Here is a 14,154-nt window from a genome sequence, read left to right on the forward strand (position 1 = left end):
CTTTTTGGTCGTTTACCATCAACTTCAATGTTCAGACCAATCTTGATAAGTGAATTCTCGTTTGCACGAATTGCGTGACCATACCATCGAAGACGCCTCTCTCGCAACTTTTCCACGATCGGTGCAACCCCATAACGATCGCGGATATCCTCATTTCGTGTGACGCCACTAGTCCAACGTAGCATCTTCGTCTCCATTACCGCAAGACGCCGTTCATTGCCTTTTATGGTTGGCCAACACTCAGAACCATAGAGAGCGACTGGACGGACGACATTACGGTAAATTTTAGATTTGAGACGTTCGTTGATACGTCGATCACAAAGGACACCAGTTGTGGAACGCCACTTCATCCAGGTTGCGTTAATGCGTGAAGCAATTTCATAACGCAGTTCTCCATTGGCTGATAGCGTTGACCCGATGTATTTAAATCGCTCAGTTCTGGGCAGATCACTGCCGCTGACAGTGATTGTGCCTGTTTCATGGGGATCGGTCGTCAAAAATTCAGTTTTGTTTAAATTCAATCTGAGACCGTGTTGCATGAGGCGATCATTCCATTTTTGAACAAGTTGCTCGAGATCATTTTTGCTATCAGATGCTAGGAAAACATCATCTGCATAAAGCTGTGTGTAGGGCGCTGGACGTTGGATATCCCGTGTGACGGTGTCCATAACAAGGACAAAGAGGAGTGGTAAGAGGGCACTTCCTTGATGAACTCCGACAGAGACACGAAGCGGTTTTGATACAGCCGCCATACTTCGAACTTTACTTTTCGGATCGTGGTAGAGCAATTGAACCCAGCGCACGAGTTCTTCTGGCACGAAGTATTGTCGTAAAGCATACCAGATGCGTTCGTGTGGTACACGATCAAACGCTTTCTCTAGATCTAGAAATGCAATGTAAAGAGGGCGATGCTTCTCACGGTGTTTTTCCATGAGTAACCGCGCAGCGTGTATTGCGTCAGTAGTTCCGCAGTTCTTGACAAATCCGGCTTGATTCACGCTTATTTCAACGATTTCGCGAATACGGTTGTCAAGAATGCGTTCAAAAATCTTCATGGTATGGGAATGTAACCGGATCGGACGGTAATTTGAACATTCTGCTGGGCGACCTTTCTTCCTCCATATTGGAACTGTGGTACTTTCTTGCCAGTGAGATGGTGTTCTTCCTTCCTGAATAACCCAGTTAAAGAATTCACTGAGCCATAGTGTTGGGTCCCAGCTCTTCGCTTTCCAGAGCTCAGATGCGATGTCGTCAGGTCCTGTTGCTTTCCCCGATTTCATTTGTTTTATTGCCTCCTCGACTTCAGTTGCGCTGACTGGTGGAACTGCTCCAAATGTCGGCAATGATTGTGGAAGTGGAGGATAAGCAAATTCTTCAGTTGAAATCTGCTCGAAGTATTCTCGCCATCTATCCGTTGCGGCTCGACGGTTGGTAAGCAAAGTACCGTTCTTGTCATTAACACAACAGAAGTGTTCGATATCCTGTGTGCGTTCATCACGGCTTTTAGCAAGTCGATAAAGATCTCTCTCGCCATCCTGAGTGTCCAGTTTATCGTAAAGATTTTTGAAATGGTTTGCTCGGGTGACAGCGACCGCTTTCTTTGCTTCCCGGTTGGCATTCTTATAAATTTGCCAATTAGCAGGTGTTTTATCGTCGAGAAATTTGTGGTAGAGGCGTTTCTTTTCACGGACTTTCATTTCAACATCATCATTCCAAAGCCAAGTATCTCGGTTGATGTACCGCTTACCCGGCTTGGTGACCCCGAGGGTTGCAGAGGCCGCTTTGTGGATCGTGTCTTTCATTTGGTTCCATGATTCTTCCACATTCGTAATGGTTGGCAATCGTATGAGTGAGACCGTTTCTTCTTTCTTCTCACCAAATCGCCACCATTTAATGCGCGGCGGGCCAGTGCGTTCCTCACGCTGTTTTATCGGTGGCTTAATTCGCAGGACGGCAATTAACGGCCGATGTTGAGGTGCGATGGTCTCATAGGGAACGAGTTTGCAATCAGTGACAGTGGTAAAATATTGGCGTCTTATGAGAATATAGTCGATTTGTGCGTTTTATTGTTCCCACTATAAAATGTGGGAAGATGAGACAATCGTTTGATAAACCATGTATTTATAAGTACATGGTCATGGGTGTCCGAAAAATCGATTATACGCTCGCCACCTTCATTGCGCGCTCCGAACCCCTTTCCCCCATGGCACCTGTTACCGTCTGCCTTTTCACCCACATGACCATTAAGGTCGCCGGCAATGATTATGTAATCGTCAGCAGGCACGTGACAAGTCTTTTCATCGAGAAGTTGCCAGAAGGCATCTTTCTCGGCATCAGGTCGACCTGTCTGTGGTGCATACGCGGTGAAGAAGTGAATAGTGCGATCAGCTGATATAATGGTGAGCTTCATCAGCCGATCACAAATCGTTCGACTTCTTTAATGGCATCACGGAAACCCTCTGAGATGGCAATGCCAACACCATATTGAGTGTGTGGGTTACCAAAATAGAGAAGTTTGTAGCCATTTTTACCGCATTCGCGTTCAATGTCGCAGGTTTTGGCACTAGACCATCGGGTTTCTTGCAGAGCGCAGATGTCAATGCACCTTTTCCGAAGGGCTTTTGCGAGTTCCTCCGTCTTTCCAGTTAGGGTACCAAAATTTGGCGTGCAGACCCGTATTTGTTTTGTTCGTTGTGTGCGGACTAACTTGCTTACGTCCTGACGCCGTCCATGCGTCAAGAACCCTTGCCCATTTCTCAACAGGACCGGGGCCCGTCCTGCCGCGTCGACTGAGGTGGACGCCCTAGCATTTCTCCGAGGCTTGTGACTCAACCCGATCATCATGTTTGTAACGACATTCTATGCATTTTCTTGGTCGACTTGTCGCGGGGCCTGTCACCAAGAGAGATCAGGTAGGATTTAGCATAGTAGAATAACTCCAAATATACTCTATTTATCTCTTTCCCTGATCTTAGCATTTTATTTTTGTTTTACTGAGGATAGTACAGAGTACGTTGCCTCAAACCCTCCTCCTTTACCTGGGCTTGGCACCAGCATACTATGTTAATAGCGACTGATATCAAAATTTGTAGTACTGTCAGTCTCAACTACCGAGGGAGATTTTCATTCGCAAGTTTCATCATCAACTTAAATTTCTCCAACGGGTGAAGAAGGTGGGGAGAATGTTCGAACATGACAAAACAAAATAAATGACTTTAAAAAACATGGAAAAAAAAACTATCAACCTAACATAGGTGCCGTCAATAAAACTAGGAAGTTTGGTGCAAATTCTAATATAACTATGAAAATTATACTAGGATCAAGTTTGTTTTTGTTGGCGAATTACTTTAGTTCGAAATATTTATTAAAAAAATATTTGATTAAAATAGGTGGACATGACAAAGCAGCTAATTTGGCTACGTAAATATCTCAAAGCTTCCCCCAAAAATTAATTCCACAAAGGGGCCACAAAATCCGTCATTTTCGAAGTACGCACCTGCTTTTGCTATGAAATATTTTCCAGCTTTCCTTCTGAAGTAGTTTGTTGGCATTGCTATGAGTTCCGATCTCGAAATTGCAACCACCAGCGTGGTGGTTTGTTAGATTGATATCTCCAAAAAGTTATGGAATGATGAGATAAAATTACTGCTGCATCATTGCTGAATAAGATACACCACATGCACAATGCTAGGTATTTGGTCAGTAGATGTATTTCACTTGCCCAATCTATTGCTCATGGCAAATAGTCAATAATCTGTACACAGTTTAATAGAGTTGCAACATTCGAATCCTTTGTGTTTGGGAGTACTTTACCCGCGTCATCTACATGCATTTAGTTGCATTGTTTCAATCATTTATAGTAACAGACGTGTGGCTACATAAGCATAGATCAAAATGCCAAGCTCGTATATTGGACTGAAGCATTTTCTGCAAAATTTGCATTTGTGCTGACTAGCAGAGAGTGCAAGCAGGATTTCCCTGAGTCGGTGTTTAGTTGGAAGTTAAACGTAATCCTTAAGCCTTCGCAATTTATCAAAATTCAGATAGATACACATATATATGAAAAGATATAGATGAACATGGATTTGTGCAGAATGTCTGTATACAGACGAGTAGAAGTGCATCCATAAACAATGTATCAACCTCAGTTTCATCTAGAAGCTTATCAGGAAATGCGATTTCCGTTAATAATATCTCTTCAGAGAGAAATGGAGGAGAGTGCATGACTAAAGTTAGGAAGGAATTAGTAGAGTATATGGACATAGATACATATATATGACCAGCTTTGAGTGTTTTTGACGGATATGCTTTGGAATATTCAATGATGAATGGTACCGAATAAATTATGTGGTTGGTATTGCGAGAGATTCTAGGTAAAGGAATTATTACTAGTTCACATAGGGTGAGGGTAATACATCTTGGTGCAATATGTTCACACTGAAGAGGTTTGTGTCAGCTCCGCATATGGAATGACGTAAAGGTTTCATGAATTTTCAATGCTTAGAAGGGAAGGACTTGGGGCATACCAAGTAGTACAAATCATTTATTGAATTCACAGCACTTAAAGTCCAATTGGGGCTGTCTGAAGCTAACGATTTGAGCCTTGAGTTGGCTATATATCATGATGCCTAATGTCATTAAGAATTTCATGAGTTTGGTCTACATATTTGGGAGGAGCCCAGACGATATTCATCATCAAATGCATTGTCGTAGTCTCTTTTCTACCTGGTATTTGAAAGAGATGAATATAAAAGTGTTCAATCAATCGACACTGTATGTTGACGTTAATGTGGACTATTTCAGCCCTGTGGACATCCTTCGTCTGCCTTGATTGGGCGGGAACAACTTGTGGGAGATAACAGGTCTGAATTCTAAAAAGCGGAAGTCGCAATGGATAGGTCATGCCTGCCTGGACAGTGGAGGAGAGGAAGTGCGAGCTTCTCAGAAAATCGTGAAGGAAATGGTTGCTGTTTCAATTCCCTCCATGAACTGGTGTAGTTGATGTGCTACGCCTCACATAAGGATTTAGTTTTGAGAGAAATATAAAATTTCTTTTCTCATATACTAGCAACAGTCAGCCGACGAGCCACGAACTCCGAAACTCTTCACGTATGGCGTTGGTGGATGGTAACTCTGCTACATAATTCACAGAAACGGTCCACACCAGGTAATTGACATGGTTGAGTGGTCGCGGCAGTACAAGCAGTATACTCTAGCTACCTCCTTGGATATAGAGGGACCTTTCAACAACATTAGTACCAACACCATCAAGGAAGCCTTGACCAGTATTGGATTGGAGGGGTATCTTACGCATTACGCGTGCTGCGAAAGGTGTGCCTGTGGGCTGCAAGATGCGGATTCGGAATAAATCCAACCAAAACGGAACTGATGCTATTCACCACCAAGCCAAGGATATCTGAATTCCACCTACCACGGCTGAATCAACAAAAATTGGTTCCTTCCTGTAATGTAAAGTATCTGGGTGTAATTCTGGATCTGAAGTTAAATTGGAGATTGAACATAGAACTGAGGGTTAAGAAGGCCTGTATAGCCTTCTATGCCTGCAAGAGAACCTATGCAAAGAAATGGGGTCTCCGGCCGAGGATGGTGCTTTAGATTTACACCGCTGTAGTGCGTCCGATCCTAACGTACAGCTCTATTGCATGGTAGCAGGCTTTGAGTAAAAAATACAATAGGATGAAGCTAAATAGGATTCAAAGAACCGCGTGTGCAGGTGCTACTGGGGCTCTGCAGTCCTGTCCGGCAGATGCTTTCAATGTACTCCTGCATCTCCTCGCCTGAGACCTCCACATTAAATACGTTGCAGCGTGAAGTGCCGTCAGACTACGTGAGTCCGGATGCTGGGCAGCGAAGTGCTACGAGCACAGCAACATCCTAGACGAGGTACCTCGGGAAATCTGGGTATTCCCCATGGACTATGCCATACGCAAGCTGAACTTTACGAGAAACTTTGCTGTGGACTCTGCAAGGTTATGACTGAGTATTCTTTACCGATGGATGGATGGCGCGGAGATTTTCTCGAATACACACAGTCTATCTGCCGATATTGGAAGTCTGTCGATGGCTGGAGCGAGATTCAAGCCCCAAGTGTAAATAGCCATTCTGACCGACAGCCAACCGGCTATCAAGGCCTTGTACTCAGCGAACACATCTTCCAGGCTGGTGGGGCAATGCAGAGACGCGCTGAATCGTCTGGGCGGCACGTTCAATGTCGCCTTCCTTTGTGTTCCCGGACATAGGAACATCGAGGGGAATGAGCAGGTTGACGGATTGTTCAGGCGAGGCTCTGCTCTCTGCAGCCCCTTGGTGAATACAGACGGTGTTTCGTTGGCGGCTTTCAGGGGCGGAGTCTACCCGCACTACCTAGCAGCGGCTGGCCTAAGATGGTGAAGGCCTACGAGCTGTGTCAAGTCAAGGAGAATTTGGCCCGCTTATAACATAGCCCGAACACGAGACCTCCTGCCCCAGACGCAAATGAATTGAAGATTACGGCGGTCTGCATGGGGCACTGGCCCAAAGAGGACCATGCCACCAGGCTCGACATACCCTACAATTCGCACTGCCGAAGCTGCGCAGAAGGGAGGGAAACCCTCATACACTTTCTCTGCAATTGCCCAGCTCTCGTTAGAGTCAGGCTACAGACACTGGATATACCATTCTTTAGGGACCTCCGAGAGATTTCTAGGTCCAGGATGGGAGAGCTACTTTCCTTTGTAAATGCTACGGGCTGGCTCTGAAGATCCGAGCCGGCTAGACTCTGCTTTCCTATTCTCATAACAGCAGTCGCGGTCTTAGGAGTTTGTAGCATTAAAACGGCGCACCACAACGTCTAATTGGCTTCCTCGGAGCGGCCGCTAATACCTACCTACCGACCATAGTATATTTCAGAGATTTTTTTTTTGAGGTTGTATTGTCGGCGGCTTTGTGACATGTGCAACGTTTCACTTGCTTTTTCCAGTGACGGTCTTACGAGAGAGTGAATTCATTACTATACGGGATGGGAGCGAAATTTCATTTGGCTTTGTCGGAATTAATTTGCTGAAATAATGCATTCTAGAGTGTGCAATTACCTTAAAATTCGCCGCATATTGCACATTATTGAATGCATTCGGGCGAATGGATCGTGATAGAGGGGAATGATCTGCCGCATCCGCCAATGATACTGCGCATGTTGCTGGCCACATTAATTCGACAAGTTCAAGGGCAGGTGTAGCGGGACCGGCTGATCGAGAGGCGGCTGATGGGCAGGGGGGATAAAGGAACAAGGAGAACGGAGTTTTTGACAACGTTGTCAATTCAAACGGATGGAGAATTTATTGAAAGACATTGTAGCACGTTGGATTTTCCGTAGTTATGATAATTGTTGTCGTGCGGTTTTCTCTGAATTATGTGGATATTATAGCCGAAAGACTTGCCGAGCGTGAAAGTACAAGATTTTGTCTGGGTCGAGTGGATAATTTGGAATCGCACAGTTTTGATTCTTCCCTGCGTCAGTTTCGCTTGAAAATGTTTGGATGAATAAGGAATTGTGAGGCAAAAGATTTTTTTTTGTTACAATTTGCTTTCGAAGAAAAAGAAAAATTTCTTTTTCAGCGAGAAAAAGGAGAATTTGCTGTCCGGTCGAATTTTAGGAGCGTGGAAAAAGAAAGTTCGTTGACGATCACCAGAGAGTTCACTTGTCAGGGAGTATTGAGGCCTTACGCCAGCCTGGTGTCGAGGTGTTTGGTGTTTCGTGCGACAAGGAGTCGCGAGGATAAATACGGAAAAAAAAGGCGGCTGGTCTTTCTCCAGGAAGATTTCAGCGTCGCATTAAGACAGCATCCTTGGATCGAAAAAGACCAAACCATCAAAGAGCTTCGAAACAAATATTACAATTTATCCCAGATTACAAAAGACACTGATCGGGGCAGACCTAGAGCAATTACTCTGGGTCCGAACCAGAGTTCCTATAACTTAAACGTGGTGAAATTGGAGCAGACTCTAAGGGAGTACACGTGTTTATTTCCTCAGCTTACATTTGATGTCAGTCATCGTAACTCAGAAGGTTAAATTATTGATAGGCTGTGATGCCAATGTAAGTCATACGTTTTGAGGCAGCTCGGAAATCAATGAAAGAGGTTCCCACTCAACTTTATTATTAACGCAAATCTATTGATGTATCATAGGGCAGTATACCAACCTTCCATTTCCCCAGCTCGGCGAACTGTGATTTTTGGGAAAAGAAGGGAGGGACTCTCAGGAGGGAAAAGTGAAGAGTTCCTGATCAAATCACAATTGAAGTTTGAATCTCGCTGTAGAGGTCTAACTTCTTCAGAGACCTCAGGAGGATCGACTGGAAAAAGTTTGATCAAGTTATCAAGAACAAATTCTGCGGTGTGCAAATTGAATTGAAGAGGTACAAGTCAAGCCCGACAGGAAGCGGTCCTGGTTGTACTATTGTCAGGACATTGAAGGAACCAGTGCATCAGGAGACTCAATAAGATTCCGGGTGAGGAATGTAGAAGTCCATCTTTTCTAAAAAAGTCAAAAAGGTCCTGCTGCTAGTTCAGACCCACTTCTTCGCCATCAAGGAGAACTCAGGGTCAAAGTCTTGGTTGCAGCATATGAAGCCCCAGCCGTGCGAATCAGGAACCCCGGACATTCGAAATGGACTAAAACACATGCAAGTCGGCTTTCACGAGGAATTTTGAAGTGACCTTCCAATTTCAGAAATCAAGGACATCTCTCCTTCCGATCGACATATCCTTCACAGGAATCCCACGACTTTCAACTTTTGGTCATTTTGTTAACACGGGGCCAGGAAAATTTAAAATTTTCTTGGATTTCGGCCAGTTTCTGAGCGCCGAATTTTTCGTGATATTTCGCGTTTCCAACACCATAGGGTGAAAATTCTCGGATTTCCAAAATCTGGGTTACCTCTCTTTTTGATCAAGGTATCGCCCACGGGAATCAGACGATTTTGCATTTTTGACCATTTTATCGACCCGGGGTCGTGGAAATTTTCAATTTTCTGGGAATTTGGCCAGCCTCTCAGTCGCCCGATTTTTCATGATATCTTGCGTTCCTGACATCGTAAAGTAGAAGTTCTTACATTTTCGAAATCTGGGTCGTCTTCCCTTTCAATCTCGGTATACCAAATGGAAATAAGGCGATTTTGCATTTTTGATAATTTTTTCGACCCGGGGAGTCGTGGAAATTTTCAATTTTCTGGCATTTTGACCAGCCTCTCCGCCGAAGGATTTTTCGCAATATCTCGCAGTCCCAACATCACACCGTGGAAATTCTTGTATTTGCGAAATCTGCGTCGCCTCCCCTTTCGATCACGGTATCACCCACGAGACTCCGCCCCAGTTTTGATCATTTTTTCGACACTGGGATTGTGAAAAATTTCAATTTTCTTGGATTTCATCCAGTCTATCCGGCGCCAGATTTTTCACAATAACTTGTGGAGGAAAGCCCAGAAGCAAAGTCAAGCATAAAGGAAGGGATGAGTTCCGGTAGGCAGCTTCGAAGCAAAGTCAAGCATAAAGGAAGAGATGAGTTCCGGTAGGGAGCTTCGGAAATCCAGTATTGGCAATTCTTGGTACAGATTATGTGCGGTTCAATGGATGTAGTGCCCAATTCTAGCTATTGTTATATTAAATTTGGCAAGCGTGCGAGAGGGACTAGAGCTGAATTCATCGCTTGACTTGCCCAGAAGAAGTTCGGATCTTCGTTGATCTCTCTTCAAACTTTCTTGGTAAGGAAACTCCATGGTAGGAAGGCGTAAAAGCGTTGAACGAAAAGGTGAACCAATTAACATAAATGAGGTCTACTCAAAAGCAGGAGGAAGAGAAACTAAGAAAGAGATTGCGTGAACGGTTGAACGAATCAACAGGAAAAGGGCAACGAGGATCAACTCTCAAAAAAGTGAAACAGGTGAGGAAAGCTGTTGAAATTTTCGATGAATGACAGCACTACAGTACTACGATTAGAGAGAAGGAAAAGACTCTACAAGGGCATTTAAGAAAAGGAGAGACGAAAACAGGGCAGGGGGTGATCATCATCTCCAAATCAAGTGGAGGGTCATACAAACAACATCTTCACAAGGACCAAGCAGACGAAGAACAGGAAATCCAAGGGTGTAGCAAGGAAAAACTCTCGAAACAAATTCAAAACTCTTTAGAGCAGGAGGCAAGCATAAAGGTTAGCAGGCAGGAGGTCACTACAGAATACAAAGACATGGATTAGATCACCAAGAAGGAGAAAGTTTGTGAGGCCTCAATAGACTGATGGGACTTAAACTGTTGGCAGTAAGTGTAGAAATAGGTTAGGTTAGGACATATCATAGTCGGTTTAGGCAGTAAGTGCCGCAGAAACGATGCCGAAGCGATGGCTTCAGTTATATAGCCAAGTTATATGGGACTATAAGACAAGGAAGTGGTAACTTCATAAAGAGTTGTTATGCATTGTTTTGATGTTCGACTGCTCCCGACTATCACAGAAGACGACCTTCATGTACGGGTGCGTCGGCAAGACCGACATATTCCTGAACGGAAGGGCCATAAAAAAGGTCATCCAGATTATAAAGTGACTTTCAAGGTGACTACTATCCAGTAGGTAACTCAATTTCGGGCAAGGCAAGGTTCAAAGGAAAGCCAGGTAGTATCGATCAAAAGGAAGCATACAAGCAATGACGAGTCAGCATTAAGTTTACTGTAGATGATCTGTTCTCCATTGCACAAAGGATATGTGATAGTCTAAGTTAAAGAGTGCTCGATACGTCCAGTTACCGAGGAGATATGACAGAAAATATGTGCAGGATCGATGACAATAAGGCGCCAGGTTTAGGTGGCATGCCCAACGAAGTTTAGAAGATGGCAGTTAAGCATAGGCACGATCTATTTAGGCATTTTTGAAGGCAGGAAAATTCCTTACATAGCGAGGAAGGTAAATGTTGGTATTTCTGTCCAAATCGAATAAGCCTTTTGGAGACCCAGCATCATATTGTCCAATTTACTTCTTGGATATGATGGAAAAGATGATAGCGAGATGCACCCACGGCAATTGGGGCTACCACTTCACTGAAGGCAGGTGAATTCCGAGGAGGTGGTGGGTTGAGCTGTGTTGACGTTGGACGTAAAAAACGGATTGAAAATCTTTAGGTAGATCGGCAAAGTTTACGTCCGAGGGAGCGTCCTGGGGCACGGGAACGAATGAGGACTTTAGAGAGTACATCGTCACAGCGGGAGTACCACAAGGTTCGGTACTGAGCCCTCTACTGTATTAATTAATTAATATATTAATGTGGTGTTTGAGTTTCCCGTCCAAGAAAAGACCACGATTTTGGATGACTTAACCATGGTTATTGAAGCGAAGTACCCGGAGCATGTGGAGTTCTTTACGACGGTGACCATGAGAGTGGTGAAGTCGATGGCTGTAATAGAGAATATCTACCTCGGTTTGGAGTGAATGATTTGTCGAATCGCCTTGGACAGAAAATTCAGAGCATGTATGTTTCACTATCTGAGGCTTGGGGTCGAAAAAAAAGAGTCAGAAAGAGGGCGCTTAAGTCTGGAGAGTATCATTAGGGGGACGTTCAACTGGAAGGAGAGTTGAAAGAGCTTGAATCAAAAGAACTAAAGGCAAATCCGGCTCGGAAAATAACACCTATATAGTGATCACGTGGAGGTAGGAATGGAGAGACGCTCTAGCTCCGAGGGTCAATGAGTTGCAGCGATTTTTAATTTTATTATTAAATTCTTTATATTAACGGAGAACTCAGCAGCACATGTGATACTGGAACATATGTACCCTAAATTGTTAACATCCCTCTGCTAAATAACAAAATCCTAGTTCTAAGTGAACTCCGCGAAATTGCGGAAACACTCACTAAACTACATTTGCAGTACAAATTTTTTTCAGGGTTTTTTTTGTTTATCGCATTTACTTAAAATCATACTTTACCGAATTCTTCTTTACTTTTCTCTAAAATCACTAAATACTTTAGAATATTTAATATTAACTTTGGTCTTTTTGCTTTTGGGTTTATAATTTTCCTAGGTTTTAACGGTTTTCTAGGTTTTTTTTTTCTAAGCTAGTTACAACATATATCTTTTAAGGATCCTGACAGTTTCCTATGAATGGATGATAAAACCACATAAATTCCACATTGTTTGATCGATAAATTTGAATTAAATCCAGGATAATTTTTGATAGCTTCTAATTGATAATAGAATGTTAAAATTCATATTGATATGAAGTGTTTTGAATTTTTCAGGGTTTCCTCCAGGTTTCCATGTAGGGTATACTCACGATTAAAGTTAATCCTGAATCAATTCAAAGAAATTTAATACCAAATCAACAGCAGTTAGGTTGGATGGAATTAGACTTCCTTAGTTTGATAAGCACCGGATAATGGATGTCCTCGTTATATAGTTCGGATCCCTGCAAAGCAACGTGCCGCTCCCAGATTACCTCGTTGTAGCGATGTTCAATTTGACAGGTGAAACCATGCTGACTGCATTGTTCTACGAAGTCACTGAGAGTGCGTCCTCGTCGAGGTGCCATAACTAGTGCCTCGCCAGTTTTGGACAAGTAATACCAAATTGTATCTACCAAAGCTGATCTTGCCTCGTCGAAAAACAAGCAATCAGCCGAAAGGATATAATCAAATTTTTCATACTCCGAACCAAGTCGTTTACTGGCGTTTTCCCATTTTAGAGTTGAGCATTTTGTATAGCAGTTCATCTCGTTAAGGCGAATGGTACGTTTTACGTTATCCACGGAAATTTGGTTTCCATCTGTCAAGTGGACCGCGTAAGGCTTCGAATATTTGGCAATCATTAGTCCTGACAGACAGGTCATACCACCACCCAGTTCCAAAACCCACTTGTTATCGAAGTTACAGAGTTCGTTGAGGCAATACACGGTCAATGCTTCCTCCGAGGGCCAAACACAGATGTTCCCAGTATTGTTGAAGCCAATAAGGTCAGCTGGGGTGAAATGTCTGTCCATATGATGAATATTCACACAGTATTCGTTAGAGTCTAGTCGGATCCTGTAGGTGTACCAGTTTTCAGGTTTGCCTATCATCTTCGCTTGTGATTCGTCGGAGATTGCAGCCTGTTGTAGGACATCGAAACTTTTGAATCGCCGAACTGATGCCATAACGTCCTCAGTTTCATCAGTCACTGATTCCTCCGAATCCTTTCGCAGGACTTTTGCTAAGATCTTCCACCGTTTTCTTGCGTTTGTTTTCGGATGGCCTTCACTTTGGTCACTTTCGTCACTTGTTGCAGTCGACGCGGCATTATTGTTGATTTCAGATGCTACACTGTTTGCGTCGGAATCACCATCCTTCAAGGACGGGGATGGGGGTGTCGTTGTTAAGGGATAGTATGATGACATAGTGTTGATTAAATGACAATTCTCCTTTATTGTATTCAACGCGTTGTCAATATCGTAGTCAAGCATAATAGAAATTGTTGAAAGTTGCGATTTATTGGGCATCAAAGTTTCCATTGCCATTTTGAAAAATATTTTGCTTGTAATTCACTTTTTTAAAAAGTAGATTTAGCACTTTATCACAGATTCTTGTGTTATTAGCATCGAATTAGTATCTCTTTACAATTTTACGTATTGGTATGTCCTTAATTTTTGATTCCATTCGATTTGGTTTTATGCACTAATCACTAGTAATTTCTTTCAATACTACATCTAGGAAAAAACGCAAAATACAGTACAGATACCGCGATTTGTCTCGTCAAACTAATTTCTTAGAGTTTCCTTCTACGCAATTTTATATCGAATCAATTAAAACGGAGACAAGTGGAATTTTGAAAATGTGTTCGACCTGATAACAGGAATAACGCATTACAGTTGGCCAATCATTTAAAAATATGCCGGCCCCATCTTTTGTCTACCGAAAAGATAAATTTTACAAATGGAGATTGATAACAAATAGTACTATGCTCACTCGGGAAGGATTGTTTGTAAATAGAACCATATCAGATCAGCATATCAGAAAAGAACATCAAGAAAAATAGCATGGATGTGATATGGAACTGAAGTTATGTAAAAGCTTTTGTTGATGAATTTTCAATAAAGATGAAATGAAAATGAAGTAAAGTTTGTGGAGGTGGTAAGTTTCCA

At 43.0% G+C, this 14,154-nt stretch overlaps 2 protein-coding genes across 2 annotated transcripts in view; both read right to left on the minus strand.

The window, feature by feature from the left end:
• LOC119653518 (WW domain-binding protein 4) overlaps nucleotides 1–14,154 on the minus strand; it is a 256,433-nt gene that overhangs the window by 22,270 nt on the left and 220,009 nt on the right. The gene's annotated exons all lie outside the window — the stretch shown is intronic.
• LOC119653513 (calmodulin-lysine N-methyltransferase) overlaps nucleotides 6,109–14,154 on the minus strand; it is a 192,730-nt gene continuing 184,684 nt past the window's right edge. The window contains exon 2 of the mRNA XM_038058179.1: nucleotides 6,109–13,719. Within this exon, the coding sequence (XP_037914107.1) occupies nucleotides 12,361–13,530 (1,170 nt within the window). The 5' untranslated portion in view covers nucleotides 13,531–13,719 and the 3' untranslated portion in view covers nucleotides 6,109–12,360. The remainder of the gene's footprint in view (nucleotides 13,720–14,154) is intronic.

Source organism: Hermetia illucens, chromosome 1, assembly GCF_905115235.1.
Source record: "Hermetia illucens chromosome 1, iHerIll2.2.curated.20191125, whole genome shotgun sequence".
In the NCBI taxonomy this organism is placed as follows: domain Eukaryota; kingdom Metazoa; phylum Arthropoda; class Insecta; order Diptera; family Stratiomyidae; genus Hermetia; species Hermetia illucens.